General features: G+C 48.0%; 1 protein-coding gene across 1 annotated transcript in view; it reads left to right on the top strand.

Moving 5' to 3' along the window:
- LOC137557929 (uncharacterized) overlaps positions 1-22,428 on the top strand; it is a 259,888-nt gene that overhangs the window by 119,756 nt on the left and 117,704 nt on the right. The window contains exon 10 of the mRNA XM_068271708.1: positions 4,123-4,326. Coding sequence (XP_068127809.1) covers positions 4,123-4,326 — 204 coding nt within the window. The remainder of the gene's footprint in view (positions 1-4,122; positions 4,327-22,428) is intronic.

Here is a 22,428-nt window from a genome sequence, read left to right as displayed (position 1 = left end):
CAGTCTGAGCCCAACACTCTTTAACATATACGTTAACCAACTGGCTTTAGCCCTGGAATCCTCCCCAACACCAGGCCTCCTCCTGCATGACAGTGAGGTGAAGTTCCTGCTGTATGCCGATGATCTTGTGCTGCTCTCTTCAACAGAGAAATGACTACAGGATTGCCTGGCAGTATTGGAGAGTTTCTGCACCACATGGGCATTGGGCACTACCTATCAACCCAAAGAAGACAAAAGTGATGGTGTTCCAGAGGAAGAATGGAAATAAAACCCCTACCTCCTCATTTATATTAAATGGCTCCCCACTGGTGTCCACCAACAGCTACACCTACCTGAGGCTGGAGATCAACCAATCAGGGAGCTTTAAACCAGCGGTAAAGGCCCTGAAAGAAAAAGCCTGCAGAACATTTTATGCCATCAGAAGACAGCTTTACCGCCTAAAACCACCAGTGAGAGTGTGGGTAAAAATATTTGACAGCATCATCACCCCAATCCTGCTCTATAGCAGTGAGGTATGGGGCCCGGCCAGTGCGGCCACCTACCCTGACCAATCAAAATGGGCCTCCAGCCCAACAGAAATCTTCCATCTAGAGTTCTGCAAGTATCTTCTGAAAGCCCATCGCAGAACTTCGAACTCAGCCTGCCGGGCAGAGCTAGGCAGATTTCCACTATGGTTGATTATTCAGCAGAGGGCACTCTCATATTGGGCGCATATACAGAGCAGCAACCCCAGCACTTACCACCATAAAGCCTCACTGAGCCAGGGTGGCAAGTCCATACCACCCACTCTCAGCATCAGCAGCCAGCTAAGCCAAGACCACCAACACAGGCTGACAAAAGCCCAAATAAAAGGAACTATAGAAAGCTGCAAGGAACGATACATAGAGAAATGGAGAAGTGACATAAAGAACTCCCAGAAACTCACTGTCTACCAATCACTACAGATGGAGTACACAATGGCTCCATATCTGGAGAGGCTACACCACCACAAAGACAGTCAGACCCTGAGCCTTTACCGCCTGAATGCCCACAGCCTGGAGGTAGAGACAGGGTGGCACACACAGACATGGAAGCCCGGGAGGAGAGACTGTGCAGACAATGTGACCAGGGGGTCTTGGAGGATGAGCCCCACTTCCTGCTACACTGCAGCAAATATGCACCTGTGAGGACTGTCAACTTCCAGAGACTCTCTGAACAGATCCAGGATTTTACCTCCACAGATGAGGAGAGGAAACTCTACATCCTACTGAGGAAGGAGGAAACAATCGTGCAAATAGCTGCCCGATATGTCACAGCCTGCCACCAACTGAGAGGAACATGATACCACATGGACTGTATACCCCCAATAACCCCTATGGACCATATATCTCAGTCCCCCATATTGTCCCTTACATCCTCCACACCCTAAGGACTACATACCCCAACCCCCTATACCCTTCCCTTATTCCCACAACCCCCTCCCCATGTTAACGCTTTGTTTTGTTTTGGCAATGCTAAATGTATTTGGTCCTGCCAATAAAGCTTTTTTGGATTTGGATTTGGTGAACTTTTTCAGCTCCAGCTTTGGTATCCTGCAGAGATCAAAGGGCCTGTGTAGACTGATTTGTGCTTACACAGAGATGTATGGATGGACAGCATGGATTTGAAAACACAGTCCCTTTTTTAGGAATTTTAAGATATTATATAAAGCATAGAAAAATATAGTCTATTGAGCATAGATGCTATAGATAATCGATGAAAGTTACAGTATGGAGAGAGGGCGGCACAAACAGGCCAAAAGTCTTTAAAGTCTCAGGTCAATTCCAAGGAAGGTGTGCAGTGTACAGCAGTGGGTGATTCCAAGGAAGATCTAATCCTGCTTAAATCTCTGCCAACCCAAGTAATCCAAGTGTTCTGAAAGGTTGTAGGTGTTGCTGGCGAAGTGATGCATTAGAATCCTCTAAAATTTGGGTCCAGTCTTTCCATTAAGAGGTTTAAAGTAGCAGAAATAAGATGTAATGTCTGGAGCAGCCTTAGAGAGCAGCAGCACCAGTCTGGGCGCGCTCAGTTCTATGGAGTGAGTCTCTTGGCTCCCTTAAAGTGGACCTGAACTCTTGCAAAGAACAGAAGGAGAGAAAATAGATATAGGCATAAAGTATCAGTGGTTTTCCTGCAATTGTTATAACACAACTTTAATGTTGACTCAGATTCAGAGGAATCATCTAAATACACAACAGCAAAACAACTCAGGAAGTAATTGAAAATATCATCAAGGACTCTTTTTCATGAGCATCTGACAGGCGATGAATTCAGCTGTCCCCGTCCACCAATTAGGGCCTTCTTAGTGGTTGGCACGAGCGGCCAACGGGAGCCCCTCCCCTATGGAGTTGCATCTGAACAGGGCAAGTGTGATCCTGCAGGTGGCACTGCTGGGGAGAAACAGTGTACAGAATCATCCCTCTGCTTTAGCAGAAGTGTAGAAAAGATGTACATTGCATTATTGATTAGGCCCTTATTTAAAATGCATTCAGGCACAATTATTTATAAGTACATTACCACATTCTCTTGGATATTGTCTTTTTCACTTAGTACTTTTTTGCTTGTATTCCTAAAGTTGGGAAATGATTATGAGGCATAACTCATAAAGATAGTGTACTAGTAAATCAGTTTTGTGTGTGAAAACATGAAGTCATTCTAACATCTTAAATGCACCTAAAGTCGAAAGAAAACACAAGTTTAACTTACCTGGGGCTTCTCCCGGCCCCCTGCAGCTGCTCTGTGCCCGCGCCATTACATAACAATTCTCTGGTCCCCCGCAGCGACTCAGTTTGGCTTCTGGTGACTGAGCCAGTCACTGGCCACTGCGCCTGAGTGGTCCTGGTCATGTGCATCCTTGATCACGCTCCCGCCACCGCGACCGTCCTATGCATGTGCAGTATGAGAGTTTTTTATACTGCCCATGCGCAGGATGCTCCCGGCTGCGGGACCATGATAGAGGATGCACAAGACCAAGCAGGCGCAGTTGCCAAAGACTGGCTCAGTCACCAGAAGCAAAACTGAGTCGCTGCGAGGGCCTGGAGGATCGTTCCGTGACGGCGAGGGCATAGGTCGGCTGCAGGGGGCCGGTGGAGGCCTCAGGTAAGTGAAACTTTTTTTTTAACCTATTTTGGTTCCTGGACGTAGAAACTACGTCCAGGAACCATGCGCACTACCGCGTGCTCCCGCGGCCGATCGCGCATGTGCACTCCTGGCCGCGGATTCGGTAGCCACGGAATCAATGTATCGGGCTATGGTGCCCGATCACTGATTCCTCTCCCCCGCTGAAAAAGCGACAGCTTCTCTCGGAAGCTGTGCTTTTTCTGGCCGTTCCCTCCCCGATGCGTCACTCTAAGCGTGTGTTACGCTTAGAGTGACGTCATGTAAACAAACTCATGGCCGCCATCTTGTGGCCAAAAAGTAAAACTACAACTAAAATAAAAAAAAAAATTAAAAACAACACACAATTACATCATAAAACTATACTTTACATCCCACCCTCCCAAAAATACCCAAATAAAATGTTTAATATAAAAAAAAAAACAATTACAATAAAAAAAAAAAAACATGTAAATATTTACCTAAGGGTCTAAACTTTTTAAATATCAATGTAAAGATGAAATATTTCTATATATTTTTTATTTTAAACTTGTAAATAGTGATAGATGCAAAACGGAAAAAATGCACCTTTATTTCCAAATAAAATATTGTCGCCATACATTGTGATAGGGACATAATTTTAACGGTGTAATAACCGGGACATATGGGCAAATGTATTATTTTAAAACTATAATGGCTGAAAACTGAGAAATGATTTTTTCCGTTTTTTCTTATTCTTCCTGTTAAAATGCATTTACAGTAAAGTGGCTCTTAGCAAAATGTACCCCCCAAAGAAAGCCTAATTTGTGGCGGAAAAAACAAGATATAGATCAGTTCATTGTGATGAGTAGTGATAAAGTTATAGGCTAATGAATGGGAGGTGAACATTTCTCACGTGAAAACGACGGAACCTGAATGGGTTAATGGCTTAAAGTACCCATTAACACAGATGTCTAAATTATCATACTTCAAAGTGGAATATTAATTTAAAATCTTGCAATATTTCAGAGGGTTCTGAAGGCACTGACAGCTTCTCAAGAAGAAGATGAAAACAAGGCTGATGAATCAAAAAGGAAAATCGCAGCTGTCAAGCAAATAGTGGTCTATTTACCAAGCAAAATATTACATGGTGGGAAGGAATTACTAGAGATGCCTGGAACGGATGAATCCGACCCGATCGCCATGGACTTTATTACAAAAGCTTTACGTAATGTGAGTAATTTCATTATTAGCAAGCAGCTGAAGGTACATCATAACTTTACCATTCATAATTGACTGTGGTTTTTACTATAGATTTGTTATTCAGGGGCCATGTATACCTGTTATTTCCTTTATATAAAAGAAAAACTGAATTTAATAGAGAATGCTTACTATATATACTGTAGATTTTTTTTCCTTTTCAGTATCAGCAGCCTGTGCCCTGAAAATTGTAGATGGGTATTTTATGTTTTCTGAGGTAATTATCCCTTTCCTTATTTCAGGGTTATTCAGCTCCAGTCCTCAAGGGTGATATTCATGCCAGTGTTTTAAGGATGGACTGAGAAACTGAGAAGGGTGTTCTACTTAATGAACCACACTTTTCTCATTCAGTCCAATCAATTAATTTGAGCTTAGCCAAAAATGTGTCAGGACCTTAGCCTTTGAGGGCTGGAGTTGGACAGCCCTGCCTTATGCCCATTGTTCTGGTGAGCATCTGCTCACCTGTTAATGTGACTCCCAACCCTAGGAAAAGGTTGCTATGTTTTCTTGAACCCTCAGGGCATGTCTCAGAATCATTAAATTCAAGTACAGAGGAGAATGCAAAATGTTGATATCCACTACAGTCAAAAGAGGAGATAATACCATTCAACCACTGCAATATCCTGCCATGCAGGCTACTAGACAGACTGGGCCTTCTTGAGTACCTACTGAGATCTGCCATTCAACTCATCCACCTCTTCTCCCACTCCTCTTTTGCTGAACCCTTTGACAATCTTGTCATTGGCTGCCAGTAACCCAGAGGATCCAGTTCTAGCTCTTTACCCTCTCACACAAATCTCTTCATAATTACCCTTTCGCAGTAAGAGAACCTCTTACTGCACCTGCGCAGGATGCATTAGTCGACGTGAATGCATACAAAGATGTGTGTGGCCAGGGCCACGCAGGCGAAGTGGACCACCAACTGATCAGTTGGCTGAAACTAAACTAAACCATGCCGGGGAGTGGAGGAATCAGTTCAACATGCCGTGGGCACAGGATGGCTGCAGGGGGCTTGTTGAAGCCCCAGGTAAGTGAAAATCTTGTTCTTCTTTTCAATTAAGGTTCATTTTAAAAGCAGACAGAGCACTTACTGTGAAAAACTCCTTTCTTAATAGATGCAGTTTTGGTCAGGAACCAGTCCGACGAAGGCTTTTTATAAGTCGAAAGCTCCCTGTTTATCCATCCTTAAGTTAGCCAATAAATGGTATCATCCTGATTCAAAACTTCTTGCTTTTACTCATGGCTAACACGGTACAACACTTTACTGCTTCTAAATAGATGGCACACACTTTTTCCTCCATAGGCAGATTATGTCCCCTTGATTAGTTAGCAGTCTGGCAGCAGTATTCTGTATAAGCTGTAGGTGGTACAAGTCCTTGTTTGGAAGTCCAGTGTAGAGAGCTTTACAATAGTCCAGTCAAAATGTAAAGAAGGCGTGAACTAAGGTTGGCAGATCTTCTGGGGGGATGAGGTGCTTGATTTTTGCAATGTTCTTACAATACAATACAATACAATAACATTGTGAAAATTGGATGGTTACACAGGATTACAGTAATATCAATTTTGCATTTCTGCAGCCAGGGGGACATATTACCCATAAAAGTTACTGTTACCCAGAATATAAGCTGGCACCATTCAATACTTGATCAAATGGAAGGATTTTGCTTGTAGGTACTACCATACTTCAACTTCACTCAGGCAGGGAGTCCAGCCATGCCATTGTCAAATCAGGTCTATCAAAAAAGGGCACAGTCTCCCCATCCTGTACCCTTAATGTAGCTGGAAACAGAGTAGCATACAAAATGTTCTACTCTGTACATTTTGCACTCCGCGTGTTAAATTAACATCAAAGGTGCTGAGTCTCAGCAGTGAAATTTACATTTAATATCCTCAGTATTGCTAGAGGCAGATATGATACTGTCTCTGTCTCAAAAATTCAGTGTCTTAAAGATGAAGGCATAGCCGGTGGGCCCTGATTAGCTTTAAGCCTGTGCACCCTCCCAACCACAAAATAAGATTAAAAAGTAGATTCAGGAAGGAGGTCTTTTAGTCGCTTTTGATAAAGCCTGTGGTATTTTTCCCTTCAGAGCCTGTAAGGAGACCAATAAGCCTGCTAAGAGGTTATTCTTCATATTTCTGTACTCTACATTGATAGATTTATCGTCAAGTAATTCAAGTTGATGCTGTAACATGAACCTATATGCAATTCATTTTTTCATCTTAGGAGAATTCCACTGGAGCAGGCACCACCAATGTAATAATAGCTACTTTATTGATCACATGGGTTAAAAGCAGCAATACAACGACAGACCACTGTTTCGAGCATCCATGCTCTTTGTCAAGTTGTCAAAACTGCAATACTGGATGCTCGAAACAGCGTGGATGCATGGATGCTCGAAACAGCGGCCTGTCATTGTATTGCTGCTTTTAACCCATGTGATCAATAAAGTAGCTATTATTACATTGGTGGTGCCTGCTCCAGTGGAATTCTCTGTGTGAGAGCTCCAGTGGTGTGGAACGCTGCAAGCCTGGGAACGCCGTTTTCTCCTTTTTATAGGTGCTGTTCCAATCCCCTCAAGAGTTTTCATCCTAGGAGATAATTTTCATCTTCGCTAAAAATAACTTTTCAGCATTTCACAATTAAAAAAAAAGTATCCAAAAGTTGGTGAAAAAGTACTATCAAATTTATTTTCAGTGTTGTCTTGCTTGCTGTTGGTTCTAAAGGCATTTTGTGGCAGGGGTGAACATGTCACCTAGGAGAAAACTCAAGTAAAAAAATATATTGCATACTAGCCGACCCGCGGCGTAGCATACGCCGCATAAGGGGGTAGAGGGCAGGAAGGGGGTATTGGGCACAGCGGCGGGGACGGCGGTCGGACTCCCCCTCACCTGTGTCCCTCATGTGTGCTCCCCCTCCAGCTTAAGCTCAGTAGCAGCCGCCACTATTAGTAAAAGGCAGTGGGCGGGGATGCCTCACCTCTTCCGTGTTCCAGCGTGTGTTCCACTGTTGTCACTTCCTGCAATGCCACCCACTGTATTGGTGTAATTTGCCTTTTTAAAACAGAAGGAAATCTGCAATAATTCAGTTATAAGTGAACATTTGTGGTTACCCACAATGCACCGCTACTAAATATGCCAATTATTCTATTTCACCCTTAGTAACCCAAGCAAACATCCAGATCCACTGGTGTATAGTAAGCCTATAGCTTTACATTTTACACAGTCATATCAAACCCACATGTGACAACCTATTTCAGACTTTTGGTCCTCATCAGTACATAGCAGGGATTGATATGGCTGTATGAGATAGGGCTTAGACCAGTACAACAAAGTAACCAAGCAGCTCAGGGCGACCCAAACCACTCGGAATGTACAGGGGGATAAAAGGGACCAAAAAGACCTTCTACTAAAAAAATCAAAGCTTGGTGTAATTTGCCTTCTTAAAACAGACGCAAATCTGCAATAATTCAGCTATAAGTGAACATTTGTGGTTACCCACAATGCACCGCTACTAAATATGCAAATTATCCCTCTTTGCCCTTGGTTTGATATGACACTACTTCTTCTTCTTGCTTGGACCAGCCCCTTCTTCTTGCTTGGACCGGCCCTGGGGGCAGGGTGCTACTTCTTCTTCTTGTTTGAAGGTTGAGGCACTTACTCTATTATATATAATGGCCTCAATTCACTAAGATTTATCAAACACTTTATCAAACGTTTGATAATTTACCTCATGTGTAAAATCTAATTTTGAATTCACTAAAGTGTTAAATATTTATCAAATGTTTTATTGATAAAACGTTCAATAAATATATAACATAATATAACACCTTAGTGAATTAAAAATTCGTTTTTACCCATGAGGTAAATTATCAAACGTTTGATAAAGTGTTTGATAAAGCTTAGTGAATTGAGGCCATAGACTAGCCGTCCCGCGTCGTAGCATACGCCGCATCTTCTATCTATCTAATAGAGTACGTGCCTCAACCTTGAAGCAAGAAGAATAAGGCTGGTTTCACAGTGGGACGTTACAGGCGCACGTTAGAGCAGCCTGTAACGCAGCCCACCGCACAGTAATGAAAAATCAATGGGGCTGTTCACAGTGCGGACGTTGCGTTACATTGTAACGCTGCGTCACAAGGCAACGTACTGCATGCAGTACTTTAGACGCGGCTGAGCCGCGTTAGACTGTTTGCACATGCTCACTAATGTTGGGGAGGAGCGGAGAGCGGCCAGGCACATGGCTAATTAATATGCACTGCACGTTATGACGTGCAGTGTTTACTTCCTGGAGCAGCCGCTCTGTGCGGCGATTGGCCGGCGGGACCACGTGATGCCGCATGCGCACAAGAGTGCGCATCACGGCATCACTGACGCCAGAGTGAGCTGCACAACGCGGCTCACTCTGACGTCCAGATCCAGCACCACCAGGCGTTGAGTTAGGGGGACGTTATGCGACCTTAACGCCCCCTCTAACGCAACGTCCTGGTGTGAAATTAGCCTTAAGGTGGGTACACACATCAGATAAAAGTCTTTGGAAAAATGAAAGATCACAGACCAATTTTACCCCCTTCCATGTAGTATCAGAGCCACACCTACACAGTCTATTCTATTGAGCTGCACTCCCCATTAGATAGAAATATTTGCAAGATGCTGCACACAAAGTTGCTGTACACATTCAAAAGATCATTATCTGCAAAAGATCCGTTCCTGCAAAAGATCAGTACCTACAAAATACATTCATAGTCTATATTTCCATGCGGATTATTGTGGACATTTTTCCGCATAAGGGCATAAGCATCCGCATACAATGAATTTTCGATGCTGGTCAAAAACACAAATATTTCTGAAGATTTTCGTGAAAATTCGCCAAAAAACGAAAACAGGATTTTCGATGCGAAAATGACTTAGGCGAAAATTCGCAAGCAACACTGCTACATGCTACATTAGCACTATCCAGGAGCGCCACAGGGAGGATTCCCAATGCCCCCTTTTTATACAACCGGAGGGACCGCGGGAACCACAGCGGCACCCCGGAGGGGGAGGCTAGGTGCCGCAGGCGACCCCCCCAAGCGTGGCCAGCGCCAGGGAGAGCCGTCTGCACCCACCTCCCAATATTAAAAACAGGCACTTACCTTAACGTCCATTGCGTTCTGCTACATGCGCATTAATTTTCTCATGGAAAGCATTTTTTGCAGTTTGTATCCTTTGGAGGCAGGTGGTGGATGGCTTGCTCCGGTGGTGTGAGCCCTGGAGTGAGTTGTCTTCACCTGTCTTCCCCCCCCCCCCCTCTGGAGTGCTGTATGTGAGCCAGCCCTGAGCTCTAAAGCTTGGGGTGACCCATGCTTCTCTCCTTTCTTATGTGGTGCCCCCAAGTTAATGCGCATGTAGCAGAACGCAATGGACGTTAAGGTAAGTGCCTGTTTTTAATATTGGGAGGTGGGTGTGGACGGCTCTCCCCGACGCTGGCCACGCTTGGGGGGGGTCGCCTGCACCTCCCCCTCCGGGGGGTCGCTGTGGTTCCCAGGCAGTGAGAGAGCCTGGGACCCTGTGGTCCCCCCGGTTGTATAAAAGGGGGGCATTGGGAATCCTCCCTGTGGCGCTCCTGGATAGTGCTAATGTAGCATGTAGCAGTGTTGCTTGCGAATTTTCGCCTCGAAAATCCCGTTTTCGTTTTTTGGCGAATTTTCACGAAAATCTTCAGAAATATTTGCGTTTTCGACCAGCATCGAAAATTCATTGTATGCGGATGCTTATGCCCTTATGCGGAAAAATGTCCACAATAATCCGCATGGAAATTCAATCTATGCGGACATTTATACGGAAAAATGCCCGCAATAATGCGCAAGAAACTTCTCTGAATGCGGGCGCTAATGCCCTTATGTGGAAAATGTCCGCAATCATACGCAAGTAATGCGAAAATGACTGGCCTTAGGCGAAAATTAACGTGAAAAAATTAGATGGAAAATTTGCCTGTCAAAACGAAATTAGGCGAAAATTCGGTAAAAATTTATCGAAAACAAATTTTTGCATTTTCGCTCATCACTGGCATGTAGCAGGGCGACCGCTTTGCAGTATTGGTTTTTTGACCCTGCATAGTTTGGCATGCAAAAGCAAATGCATATTTGCATGAGCATTGCCTCATGAATAGCCAATTAGGCCAGATTTGCAAAGCCAGACTTGCTAGGGTAGGCCTCTTTTCCACGGACAGTTGATAGGCAGTAACATGCCTCTCAAACTCTTACAACTGCTCACTACTGCCTGGTAACAGCTTGCTGCTGCCTGGAAACTGCTTGTTGCTGCCTGGTATCTGCTCACTGCTGCCTGGTAACTGCTTGCTGCTGCCTGGTAACTGCTTGCTGCTGCCTGGTAACTGCTTGCTGCTGCCTGGTAACTGCTTGCTGAGCACACAGCTCAACAGTCCGTGGAAAAGAAGCCTAAAACTTGGTGATTGAGCATGCATATATTTTCTCATGCAAAGTACTTCTTCTTGCTCGAAGGTTGAGGCACTTATGCTGCATACACACTTGAGATAAAAGTCTCTGGAAAAGGCAAGATCACAGACCAATTATACCCCATTCCATGTAGTATGAGAGCCATACCTTCACAGTCTATTCTATGGAGCTGCACTCCCCATCAGATAAAATCTTTGCAAGATGCTGCACACAAAGATGCCCGTACACATTCAAAAGATCATTATCTGCAAAAGATCTCTTCCTGCAATAGATCCATTCCTTCAAAATGCATTCATAGTCTATGAGATCTGCAGATCATCATACACACCTTGTTTAGCAGGCAATCATCTGCATATCATCTGCAGATCAGATCCACCAGGATGGATTTTCAGATCTGCAGATGATTGCCAGATATGCAGATGAAGTCTGTTAAACAAGGTGTGTATGAGGATCTGCAGATCTCATAGACTATGCATGCATTTTGCAGGAATGGATCTATTGCAGGAAGAGATCTTTTGCAGATAATGATCTTTTGAATGTGTAAGGGCATCTTTGTGTGCAGCATCTTGCAAAGATTTGTATCTGATGGGGAGTGCAGCTCCATAGAATAGACTGTGTAGAGTATGGCTCTCATACTACATGGAATGGGGTAAAATTGGTCTGTGATCTTGCCTTTTCCAAAGACTTTTATCTCAAGTGTGTATGCAGCATTACTCTATTATATATATAGATGGGCCGTGCTGTTCCATCTCACTCTATCTGCCTCTCATCTTTCCCAAATTCTGTTTTAGCAATCCAAGACCAGTCTCAAGGCCATCTATTTTAAGCATTAATTTGTTTTGACAGGTTTTAATGGATACTGGGGAATCTAGTTGTGTGCATGAGGCTTCTTGGCACCAGTGGCGTAGCTAAGGAGCCGTGGGCCCCGATGCAAGTTTTACAAGGGGGCCCTCCCAAGCACTCTATACATAACAATTGATACGGCGCACCAAAACCTGCCAATGGCAACTACAGTATCAGAGGTACAAGAAGGTGATGGAGAACAGTTTGTTAATGATTACCACTTTTCAAAGCATCTATAGAAGTGATTATTATGAGCACAGGACCAATAGAGAGCTAATACTGAAATTGTGGGATGGCCCCTCGGGGCCCCTATGGCCTAAGGGCCCGATGCGGTCGCAATCTCTGCACCCCCTATTGCTACGCCCCTGCTTGGCTCCTAATTTGTACCTACATTGTTTAGATGCCTTTGGAGGAGATCTTCAGACTGATTTTGATAGACGACATGAAAGCAGATTTTTTCCAAGGATTGCCCTCCTTTTGATTGACTTCTCAGGGAAGGAAAACCTTGCAGCCCCCTGAAGCTGGTGACGGGACACAGTAATCTCCAACCCCCTCAATCCAAGAGAGGCTTGAACCAATCCACCAGGATTGTGGGCAAGACAGGGCTTGCCTGGAGAGTAAAAGGTTTAGGGGTGTCACTGCAGATGCAGATGAATTCTAGGTCAGTAGCAGTGATGCTCAGATGGAGGTCATGATCACGACCATTTTCCGGCTATCCACCATGGGCATTCGTCGCCGTGGATCAATTTTCATACACTAAAATCCGCTTCGGCAGACCGTGAATGAACGCATTCACGCTCGTGAAAACAGTGCAGAACTCGTGGTTATGTCATGAATAGCGGAAGTAGGCGGAAGTGACTTCCCTGGGCCAATCAGAGGCCCCCAGCCAGGCCCTAGCAACCAATCACAGGAGGGGAGGCTATGCCCTCTTCTCCTGCATATAAATCACAGTGATCGAATTGGCTGTGAAATCGCCACGCACACCGCTGACAGAACGATCAATTTCCGTCCGAAAATCGATCGTTCTCGCCGATTCCCGTCGATCCGTCCATGGGGAAGATTTTTCTCGATCGCCGGCGGGTCGGGAGTGCGTCGATAGCGGCGTTCGAATGCCTGACGACCGACGCAATACAGCGGGTATACATTACCTGTTCCGGCCGGCGCGAGTCCCCTGGTCCTCGCTGTCTTCTTTCCGCGCTGGGTTCCGGACCGGCTGCAGCTACTGTTTAAACTTCCCCTGGACAGGAAGTTCAGTAGCTACAGGAACGGTCTGGAGCCCGGAGCGGAGAAGAAGACAGCGGGGACCAGGGGACTCGCACCGGCCGGAACAGGTAATGTATGAGGGGGGGGGGGGCAGCAGCGGTGGCAGCAGCGGCAGCTCCACAGATCGAGACCGGTTTCAGGCTGAAATCGATTCACAATCTGTTTGCAGTAAAGGTGGCCATGCGATCCCTCTCTGATCAGATTCGATCAGAGAGGGATCTATCTGTTGGTCGAATCTGATGGCAAATCGACCAGTGTATGGCCACCTTTAGGTTGTACTGTGCTCACTGCTCACTGGTATTAATCATCTCATTACCCAGTGATACCCTTCAGTTACGTTGTACTGTGCTCACTGCTCACTGGTATTAATCATCTCATTACCCAGTGATACCCTTCACTTAGGTTGTACTGTGCTCACTGCTCACTGGTATTAATCATCTCATTTCCCAGTGATACCCTTCACTTAGGTTGTACTGTGCTCACTGCTCACTGGTATTAATCATCTCATTACCCAGTGATAACCTTCAGTTACTTTGTACTCTGCTCACTGGTATTAATCATCTCATTACCCAGTGATACCCTTCAGTTACGTTGTACTCTGCTCACTGGTATTAATAATCTCATTTTGCAGTGATTCATTAGCAAAATGTCTGGCAGGGTTCGTGGCAGGGTTCGTGGGGGTGTCAGGAAAGGAAGTTCCATTGCTTCAGCCACTTCTGGGACCACTCCACGGCCAGGGAGAGGACGCCCAGCTGTACGGGGTCATGGTGCAGCAGAAAGGGCAGCACAGCCTGGGCCGAGTCAGCGGACGCTGTTATCACAATATTTTAATACTTTTGGTCCCCATGTGGTGGTTGAGCAGATGGAACCTGACATATTAATGGACATCATGACTGCATCCCAGACCTCTACTGTGAGCAGCACTCCAAGCAGCAGCAGCAGCAGCCAACGCCCCACGCTTGCTGTGACATCCACCCCAGCAGCCAGTGGTCAGCAGCCCTCCCAGGATGACAGCGCTCTGTCCCTCAGTCCAGCATCTGGGAACATATTGATGGCTGAAGCTCAGGATCAGGGGCGTAACTAGGCCCCACCTGCAGAATTTCTGAGCGGGCCCCCCGACCCACCCGGGGCCTGCTCGGGGCCATTTTGGGGGGCTGGAGGGGTCGAAGCATGAGGGGAAAGCCATGCTGCACTTCGGCGGGGAGGGGGGACGTTCCCCCCCCCCTCCCTCACCTTGGGGCTCTCCCCTCTGCACTCCCCTCCAGCTTAAATTAGAGTCCGGGCAGCGGCAGGCAGCAGACAGATACATACCTTCCCTGCGCTCCAGCGTGCGTTCCTTTCTCTAGTCTCTAACGCGGCTTCCTGTTTATATGATGACGATGATGATGTTGCGGACCGTCCGTATGTGCAGCCTGAGTCCGGGGAAGAATGGTCGAAGCAGGATGACGAGTCACCTAGGCCTAGGCAAGGATATCACCATATGTCAGACAGGGGCAGGTGCAGCAGTGGGCATGGAGAAAGTAGACAGGACACTGCTTCAGCCGGCACCACCACCTTGCAACCCCCAAGCACAGATTGTTCCACTGCACCCTCTGCTGGCGGTAGCGTACAGGGCCACAGTAAATTAAAGTCACCAGTATGGAACTTTTTTGAGGTGTCAAGCGAGGACAAAAAATATGCGGTCTGGAAGTTATGCAGCAAAAAATTGAGCAAGATATGTCCAAGATGGGTACCTCATCCCTCCAGGGCCACCTGAAGAGCTGCCACTGCCATCAGTATGAGGAGTTCAAGAGGAGGCAGGCACTGTAAGCAGGGGGTGCTGAGAGCACAAGGCCCACCACCGCAGCAGCATCATCCCTCCCTCAGGGTCGTGAATCCCCCGCCGCAGCAGCAGTACTAGCACGCAAGCACTATTCCACCTGAGCTACTCAGGACACAGACATTGAGGCTGGCAGCCTGTTGTCTCTCTCCTCTGTCTCCCCTGCATCACATCGTCGTCAGACCCTGCTGAGCGACACCTTTCAGGGTCTGACCAAGCCTCTGCCTCCAAGCCACAGGCGCATCCACAAACTAAATGGCTTGCTGACCCGGGCCATGGCATCACAGCTCCTTCCCTACTCCCTGGTGCAGGAGGGGAGCGATATGCGGACACTGCTCCAATCTGGCATCCCCGAGTGGCAAATCTCCAGTCGCCACTATTTTTCCAGGGACGCCTTCCCAGCACTCCACAAGTTTGTGGTGGAAAACGTAGCCTGTTCGCTCGACTACTCTGTGGGCAAGCGGGTCCACGTGACCATGGACTCGTGGAGTAGCTGATTTGGGACCGGTCGCTACCTGTCCTTTACGGCCCACTGGGTGACACTAGTGGAAGGGAGGGAAGACAACAGCGCAGCAGCCCAGTTAGTGGTGCCACCACACGGGTTGAGGGGGGATGCAACAGGCTCCTCTCATCCCACTCCCTCCACACCGGCAAAGCAAGCCCGCCTCGGCAGAGGCAGCGCCAAGCCTCGGCACTGACAGGCACTGCTAAAATTGGTGACCCTGGGGAAGGAGAAGCTTACCACCGCCAACGTCCTGGCTGCCCTCAGGAAGCAGGAGCGGAGGTGGCTGACCCCCATAAGCCTGGAAGTGGGGTATGTGGCAGCCGAAATCGGGGCCAACCTGGTGGCCGCAGTGCAGCAGGGAAACCTCCAGCACATCCCCTGCTTGGCCCACGTGCTGAATCTTGTGGTGCAGCGCTTCCTGCGCACCCACCAGGGGATGAACGACCTGCTGCAAGATGCCCGGGAGGTGGTACGGTTTTTCTGCCGCTCAGCCACTGCGTCTGCACTCCTGTCCACCTTACAATATGGCAAGCCACACCGCCTGATAATAGATATGCAAATTCGCTGGAATTCTACTCTGGCCATGTTGGAGTGGCTGTGTCAGCACAGGCTGGCTGTTAGGGCCTACATGTTAGACCAAACTGTCCCCAGCAACCAGCAAGTCCCCATCATCAGTGCAAGTCAGTGGACACAGATGTGGCAAGTGTACCTGGTGCTGAGTGAGTCCCTTCCTGGAGGCAACGAAGATGGTCAGCGAGGAGTGGGCCTCTGTGTGTCAGTGGGTGCCCATGGTTTGCCTGCTGGACCAGGCAATGTGCAATTTAATTGAGCATGGGGAGGAAGCCCTGAGGCAGCTGGAAAAGGAGCAGATGGCAGCACAAGAGGGCTCACAGGTAGTGGAGGAGTTGGAGGTCCCTAACCTAAATGCTGAGGAGGAGGAGCAGGGCGCCGCAGGCGTTGTACGGGGATGATGGCTTGGGGAGGACGACATGGCACAGGAAGAGGACAGGCATGTGATATGGGACTACGAGGATGATGAAGATCTTGTTGCCAAGGCCCACTTGTTTCCCATGTGTGTGCACATGTTGCGCTGCCTTCGCAGGGACCCCCGGGTGATCCAGATATGTTCAAGGGAGGACATCTGGATCACCTTGATGCTGGACCCACGTCTGAAGGGGAAGCTGGGAGAGTTCATGATGCCATCCACCACCGAGCAACGCACAAGGGAGTTGCAGGGGGCCCTTGTGTGCAGACTACTGGAAACATTCCCCCAGCCTTCCACCCCCCTGTAACTGCTCTGCCAACCCAGCAACAGGTGCCTGACATCGCCACCAGCAGCACAACAACTACCACCAGCAGCAGCAACTGGCGCCCCGGAGATCTGAAGAGCCTAAGCAAGACCCTGTATGCAGTGCAGCAGCCCACAGCAGAGGTGCCAGCCGTAGCATCCACCTCCAACCAGCACCAGCAGCGAATAACCAGCATGGTGGCTGACTACATGGGGTCATTCAGCGGGCTCAATGACACCGACAGCCCAGTGGACCCCTTAGAGTACTGGGTCAAGTGACTGGACATCTGGAGGGAGCTTGGCCAGTACGCCCTGGAACTCCTGTCCTGCCCCCCTTCCAGTGTCCTCTCCGAGAGATGCCCTAGTGCGGCCGGTGGCATGGTCACAGAGAAGCGCTCTCGGCTCTCCCATGCCTCTATGGACAAAATCACCTTATTGAAAATCAACCAGGCTTGGGTGGAAGGTGAGTTCCTGGCCCCTATTGTCGGACACAGGGGGACATGAAGTGGCTGCTGCAATGTGTTAACCATGCCTTCCTTTCTAAAGAAAGTTACAGCCTGCCTACCTTGGTTCATTTTTCGGCTGTGGTACTACCAGTGAGTTGCCATGGTCCTTCTGTGCTGCCGAACTGACCGTCCGCTTTGTCCTCCTGACTCAGTCGCTACTACACTCTGCGTTCACACTGCCCGGGTCCACTGACGCATGTCATTTTTTGGACAGCACTATTACACTGTGCCACTACCAGTGAACTGCCATGGTCCTTCTGTGCTGCTGCACTGACCGGCCGCTTTGACCGCCTGACTCAGTCGCTACTAAAGTCTGCGTTCACACTGCCCAGGTCCACTGACAACTCTGCTGTTATGTCATTGCTAATCACTGCAAAAAAAACCCCAAAAAATTACAAACACCTCTCTGGGTCTTTTTGGCGTCAGCCACTCATCCTCCTCCAGTGGTACCATCACCGCCAAGTGCCATTGGGACTCACCATTACCTCTGTGATTGCTTAACGTGTATTTCCCTGTTTAAAACCACTTATTACCAATTAATAGCCCCATCTAAAGTGTTGATTTCATTTTAAAATCCATTTTCTCAAAAACAAAAAATTATATTTGGAATTTTTTTTGTTTAAGTTGTAGCCCCTTATCACCTTGATAATCCATGCAATTTGGGGGACTGTAGCATGTATGGGGACTTTGCTATTAACGTTAAAAGAAAATCCGGATCCGGACGTGATTGCCTCATTCACAACCGAAAATCGGCGTTGTGGCGTGGACGCATTTCATAATATGAAACCAATCACGCCAGAGGCAGATTTTTTCTTTTAACAACGGCCGTGGTTGCCGAATTCGGGGATCAAGACATCCGAGCATCACTAGTCAGTAGTAATGTTGGCCAGTGGAGAAGTGTAACGATCGGTGAAGCACAGAGAGGATCTGATTACCGGTGATCTGCAGTATCACTGGGAATACAGATATATACCAGATTATAAGTGATCTGCAGTCTCACCGATAATCCGATATACTAGCTAACCTCTGTTCACCTGAGTAGAGTGTAGTGTTTGGTGTAACAGTAACACTTTGAGGACTAGGCCTCAGTGCAGCAAGGAGTACTGCACAGATTCCTTCTGCAGACCTGAGCTCTCCAAGACGGGAGGAGTCAGACTGACAGTAGGAAGGATGTCTGGAAGTGACCCTCAGGAGGAAGGGTCGCTAACAGAGCTAGGAACCGCCTCTAACGGTAAGGTCGGTTCTCGAGGTCGGACAAGCCAGGTCGTACACACACGGACAGATAAAGTACAAGATCAGGAGGCAAAGGCGGAGTCTAAGAACAGGCAGGGTTCGGTAACGGGGTATCAGAAATATCGAGGTACAGAATCAGGAGGCTGAGGCGGAGTCTAGAAACGAGCCGGGGTTCGGCAACAGGGTATCAGAAATATCAAGGTACAAGATCAGAGTTCAGAAGGGTAGTCAAGGCAGGCAAAAGTCATAACACATAATCACAATCAAACTAGTACTTTAAGCTATCAACAAAATCTAGCTAAGTGTAGGATTACAGCTCCAGCTGGTCCCGGCACACTTGCGGATCTGACTACGGATCTGGGTGCTTCCACATATGTGATCGCACGCCAGACAAAGAGCAAGTGAACAACCAGCAGTATATATACTCTAGGACCTTTCCAGTACCTCCCTAATTGCTGGTCCAATGAGAGCAGTGGAATTTGTCAGCTGACCCAGCTGGTCAGCCGACACCCTTCTAACTGCTATTTAAACTCTGCCTCTGTGCTCGCGCGCGTGTAAGTCTGAATCTTGGTGGACTATCAGTCCCAGCCACACCAGTACTGTCTTGCAATGTATCCAGTGAACTGAGTGCGGGAGCCGCCTCCGATGCGGATTCCGCCGCTCTGCCTAAGCGGCATGCGGCGTTTTTTTCCGCGTCGTGACGCCATGCTGGATGCGGAAACAGCCGCCTCGCCTTGAGAGACAGCGGCTTTTCCACGTTTCATCACAGTACCCCCCCCCCCCCCCGAGGAGTGGACTCCGGACAACTCCTACCAGGCTTCTCGGGGTGTAAGGCATGAAACTCTTTCCTCAACTCATCCGCATGCATGCGAGTCCCCGGTACCCACTGTCTCTCCTCAATGCCATATCCCTTCCAGTGTACCAGATACTGTACCGAGTTCTGGACAATGCGAGAGTCCAAAATTTTCTCTATTTCGAACTCAGGATGACTATCCACCAGGACAGGAGGAGGAGGAGTAGGGCCCACATGGACTGCAGGTTTGAGCAGGGATACGTGAAATGATCTCACCCCACGCATGCTGGCGGGGAGATCAACGGTATAAGTGACGTTGTTGATCTTTTTGGTCACAGAAAACGGACCCACAAACCTGGGGCCCAGTTTGGCAGAAGGCTGCTTCAGGGTCAAGTGACGTGTGGACACCCCGACTAAATCCCCTGGCTGAAACTTCCATTCGATGGAACGTCTCTTGTCCGCTTGACCCTTTTGACTTTGGAACGCTTTCTGCAAATTATCTCTAACAATTCCCCAATTGTCCCTGAGTGACCTCTGCCAATCCTCCAGCGCTGGGAACGGAGAAGAGGCAACTGGCAAAGGGGAGAACTTGGGCGACCTCCCTGTCACAATCTGGAACGGGGAAAAACCAGAAGAAGAACTCTTTAAATTATTCTGCGCAAATTCTGCAAAAGCCAGAAACTTCACCCAGTCATTCTGTGCTTCCGCAACGTAACATCTTAAAAACTGTTCTAAAGACTGATTAATTCGTTCAGTCTGCCCATTCGTCTGTGGGTGGTAGCCTGACGAGAAAGACAGCTTCATGCCCATTTGGTGGCAAAATGCCCTCCAGAATTTAGAGATAAATTGGACTCCCCGATCGGACACAATGTTCTCCGGAATGCCGTGCAGCCGGAAAATGTGGACGATGAATAGGTCAGCCAATTCTTGGGCCGAGGGGAGTCCTTTCAAAGGCACGAAATGGGCCATTTTGCTGAAGCGGTCGACTACCACCCAAATGACCGACATGCCTTCAGACCTGGGGAGCTCACCCACAAAATCCATGGACAAGTGGGTCCATGGTTCACTCGGGGCGGGTAAAGGCTGTAAGGTACCGACAGGTGCCTGCCGGGAGGGTTTACTTTTGGCACATACCGCACATTCCCTGACATATTCCTTGCAGTCTGATGCCATAGAAGGCCACCAAGCACACCTGGCAATCAGATCCTGCGTTCTGGCAGCACCAGGGTGACCAGCACTCTTATGGGCGTGAAACATTTGTAAGACCTGTAGACGAAAAAACAGTGGGATAAACAAGACCCCCTCCGGTTTTCCCTCAGGGACATCCTGCTGAAAGGGACCCAAAACCTTTGTCCAATCCTCCCAGGTCTCTGTGGCTGCTAACACCAGCCTCTGCGGGATGATGGACTCAGGAGCGGGGGGCTGTGCTGTCTCTAATTCGAAACATCTGGACAGGGCATCTGCCTTGATGTTTTTGCTGCCTGGAGTGTATGTGATAATAAATCTGAACCTCGTAAAAAATAACGACCAACGGGCCTGTCGGGGACTTAGTCTCTTAGCCCCCTCGATGTATTCCAGATTCTTGTGATCAGTATACACCGTGATCGTGTGTTCTGCCCCATCTAACCAGTGGCGCCATTCTTCAAATGCCAATTTAATGGCCAGAAGTTCCCGGTTGCCTATGTCGTAGTTTTTCTCTGCCGGTGAAAACCTCCGAGAGAAATAGGCACACGGGTGCAACCTTCCCTGCAGCCCAGAGCGTTGAGACAGCACAGCCCCTACTCCAACTTCTGAGGCATCAACCTCCACAATGAATGGGTAAGAGGTGTCTACGTGTCTCAATATGGGTGCAGAGCAAAACAATTTTTTCAAGTGAGAAAAAGCTGCCACAGCCTCAGGAGACCAGTGGTTGGTATCTGCCCCCTTTTTTGTGAGACTGGTAAGAGGGGCAATCATCGTGGAGTATCCCTTTATGAACCTCCTATAGTAATTTGCAAAACCTAAAAATCTTTGCAGGGGCTTCAACCCCACTGGCTGTGGCCATTCCAGGACAGCTGTGACCTTGGCAGGATCCATTGACAGGCCTGAGGTGGAGATCACATACCCTAAAAATGTGACAGTGGTCACCTCGAAAATACATTTCTCCACCTTGGCATACAGCATATTTTGCCTCAATTTGTCCAACACGAATTTAACGTGGACCCTGTGCTCGGGGAGGTTGTTGGAATAGATTAGTATATCGTCAAGGTATACTAGTACAAACCTACCCAACACCTCCCTGAATACCTCGTTGATTAATTCTTGAAAGACGGCTGGCGCATTGCACAACCCGAAGGGCATCACTAAGTACTCGTAATGCCTGTCGGGAGTGTTGAAGGCCGTCTTCCATTCATCACCCTTTCTAATGCGGACCAGGTTGTATGCACCCCTCAGATCTAATTTTGAAAAGATCTTAGCGTTGGTGACTTGCGTAAATAAATCGTCTATCAATGGTAACGGAAAACGATTCTTCACCGTGATTTTATTCAGGCCACGGTAGTCGATGCATGGTCGCAGCCCTCCGTCTTTTTTATTAACAAAAAAGAATCCGGCCCCTGCAGGCGACCGGGAGGGGCGAATGAACCCTTTGGCTAAATTGTCACGAATGTACTCCTGCATCGCTATTTTCTCTGGTCCAGACAAATTATACAGGTGACCCCTAGGGGGCATACAACCGGCACGGAGATCGATGGGGCAATCGAAAGGGCGATGAGGAGGTAACTTGTCAGCAGCCTTGGGACAGAATACATCCGAGAACTCGGAGTATTGCTCGGGAACTCCCTCCACATGCAACTTGGTCTGACCTAAAGTCACCTTCCCTAGACACTGTTGGGAACAGAAGTCTGACCAACTAGTTAATTGTCCTGTAGCCCAATTAATCTGTGGCGAATGGAGCTGCAGCCAGGGCATTCCTAAAACAATTGTGGAGGTGGTCATGTGTAATACAAAGAAACTTAGACTTCCGTTATGCAGAACCCCAATAGTGACTTCCACCTCTGGTGTCTGAGACAGCGGATGGTCCCTTTGCAGCGGGGAGTCGTCCACAGCAGTAACCTGGATAGGTGGTTTTACTGGGGTGAGCGGAATGCCCAACTTTTCTGCGAACTCTGAACTCATAAAGTTAGCCGCAGAGCCAGAATCAACAAAGGCTTCTGTGGCTTCAGATTTGTCCCCCCATGTAATCATACATGGAAGGAGCAAACGTTTTTCGTTTAAGGGTATGAGCCGGGCACCTAGGGTGCTACCCCCTACCACTCCTAAACGGTAGCATCTTCCCGGCTTGTTAGGGCAGTTCTGTACTATATGCCCCCCTTCAGCACAGTACAGACACAGC

The sequence above is a fragment of the Hyperolius riggenbachi genome, chromosome 1 (assembly GCF_040937935.1).
Source record: "Hyperolius riggenbachi isolate aHypRig1 chromosome 1, aHypRig1.pri, whole genome shotgun sequence".
Taxonomy (NCBI): Eukaryota; Metazoa; Chordata; class Amphibia; order Anura; family Hyperoliidae; genus Hyperolius; species Hyperolius riggenbachi.
Note: the sequence above shows the minus strand (reverse complement) of the source record. Positions and strands in the feature narration are given on the sequence as shown.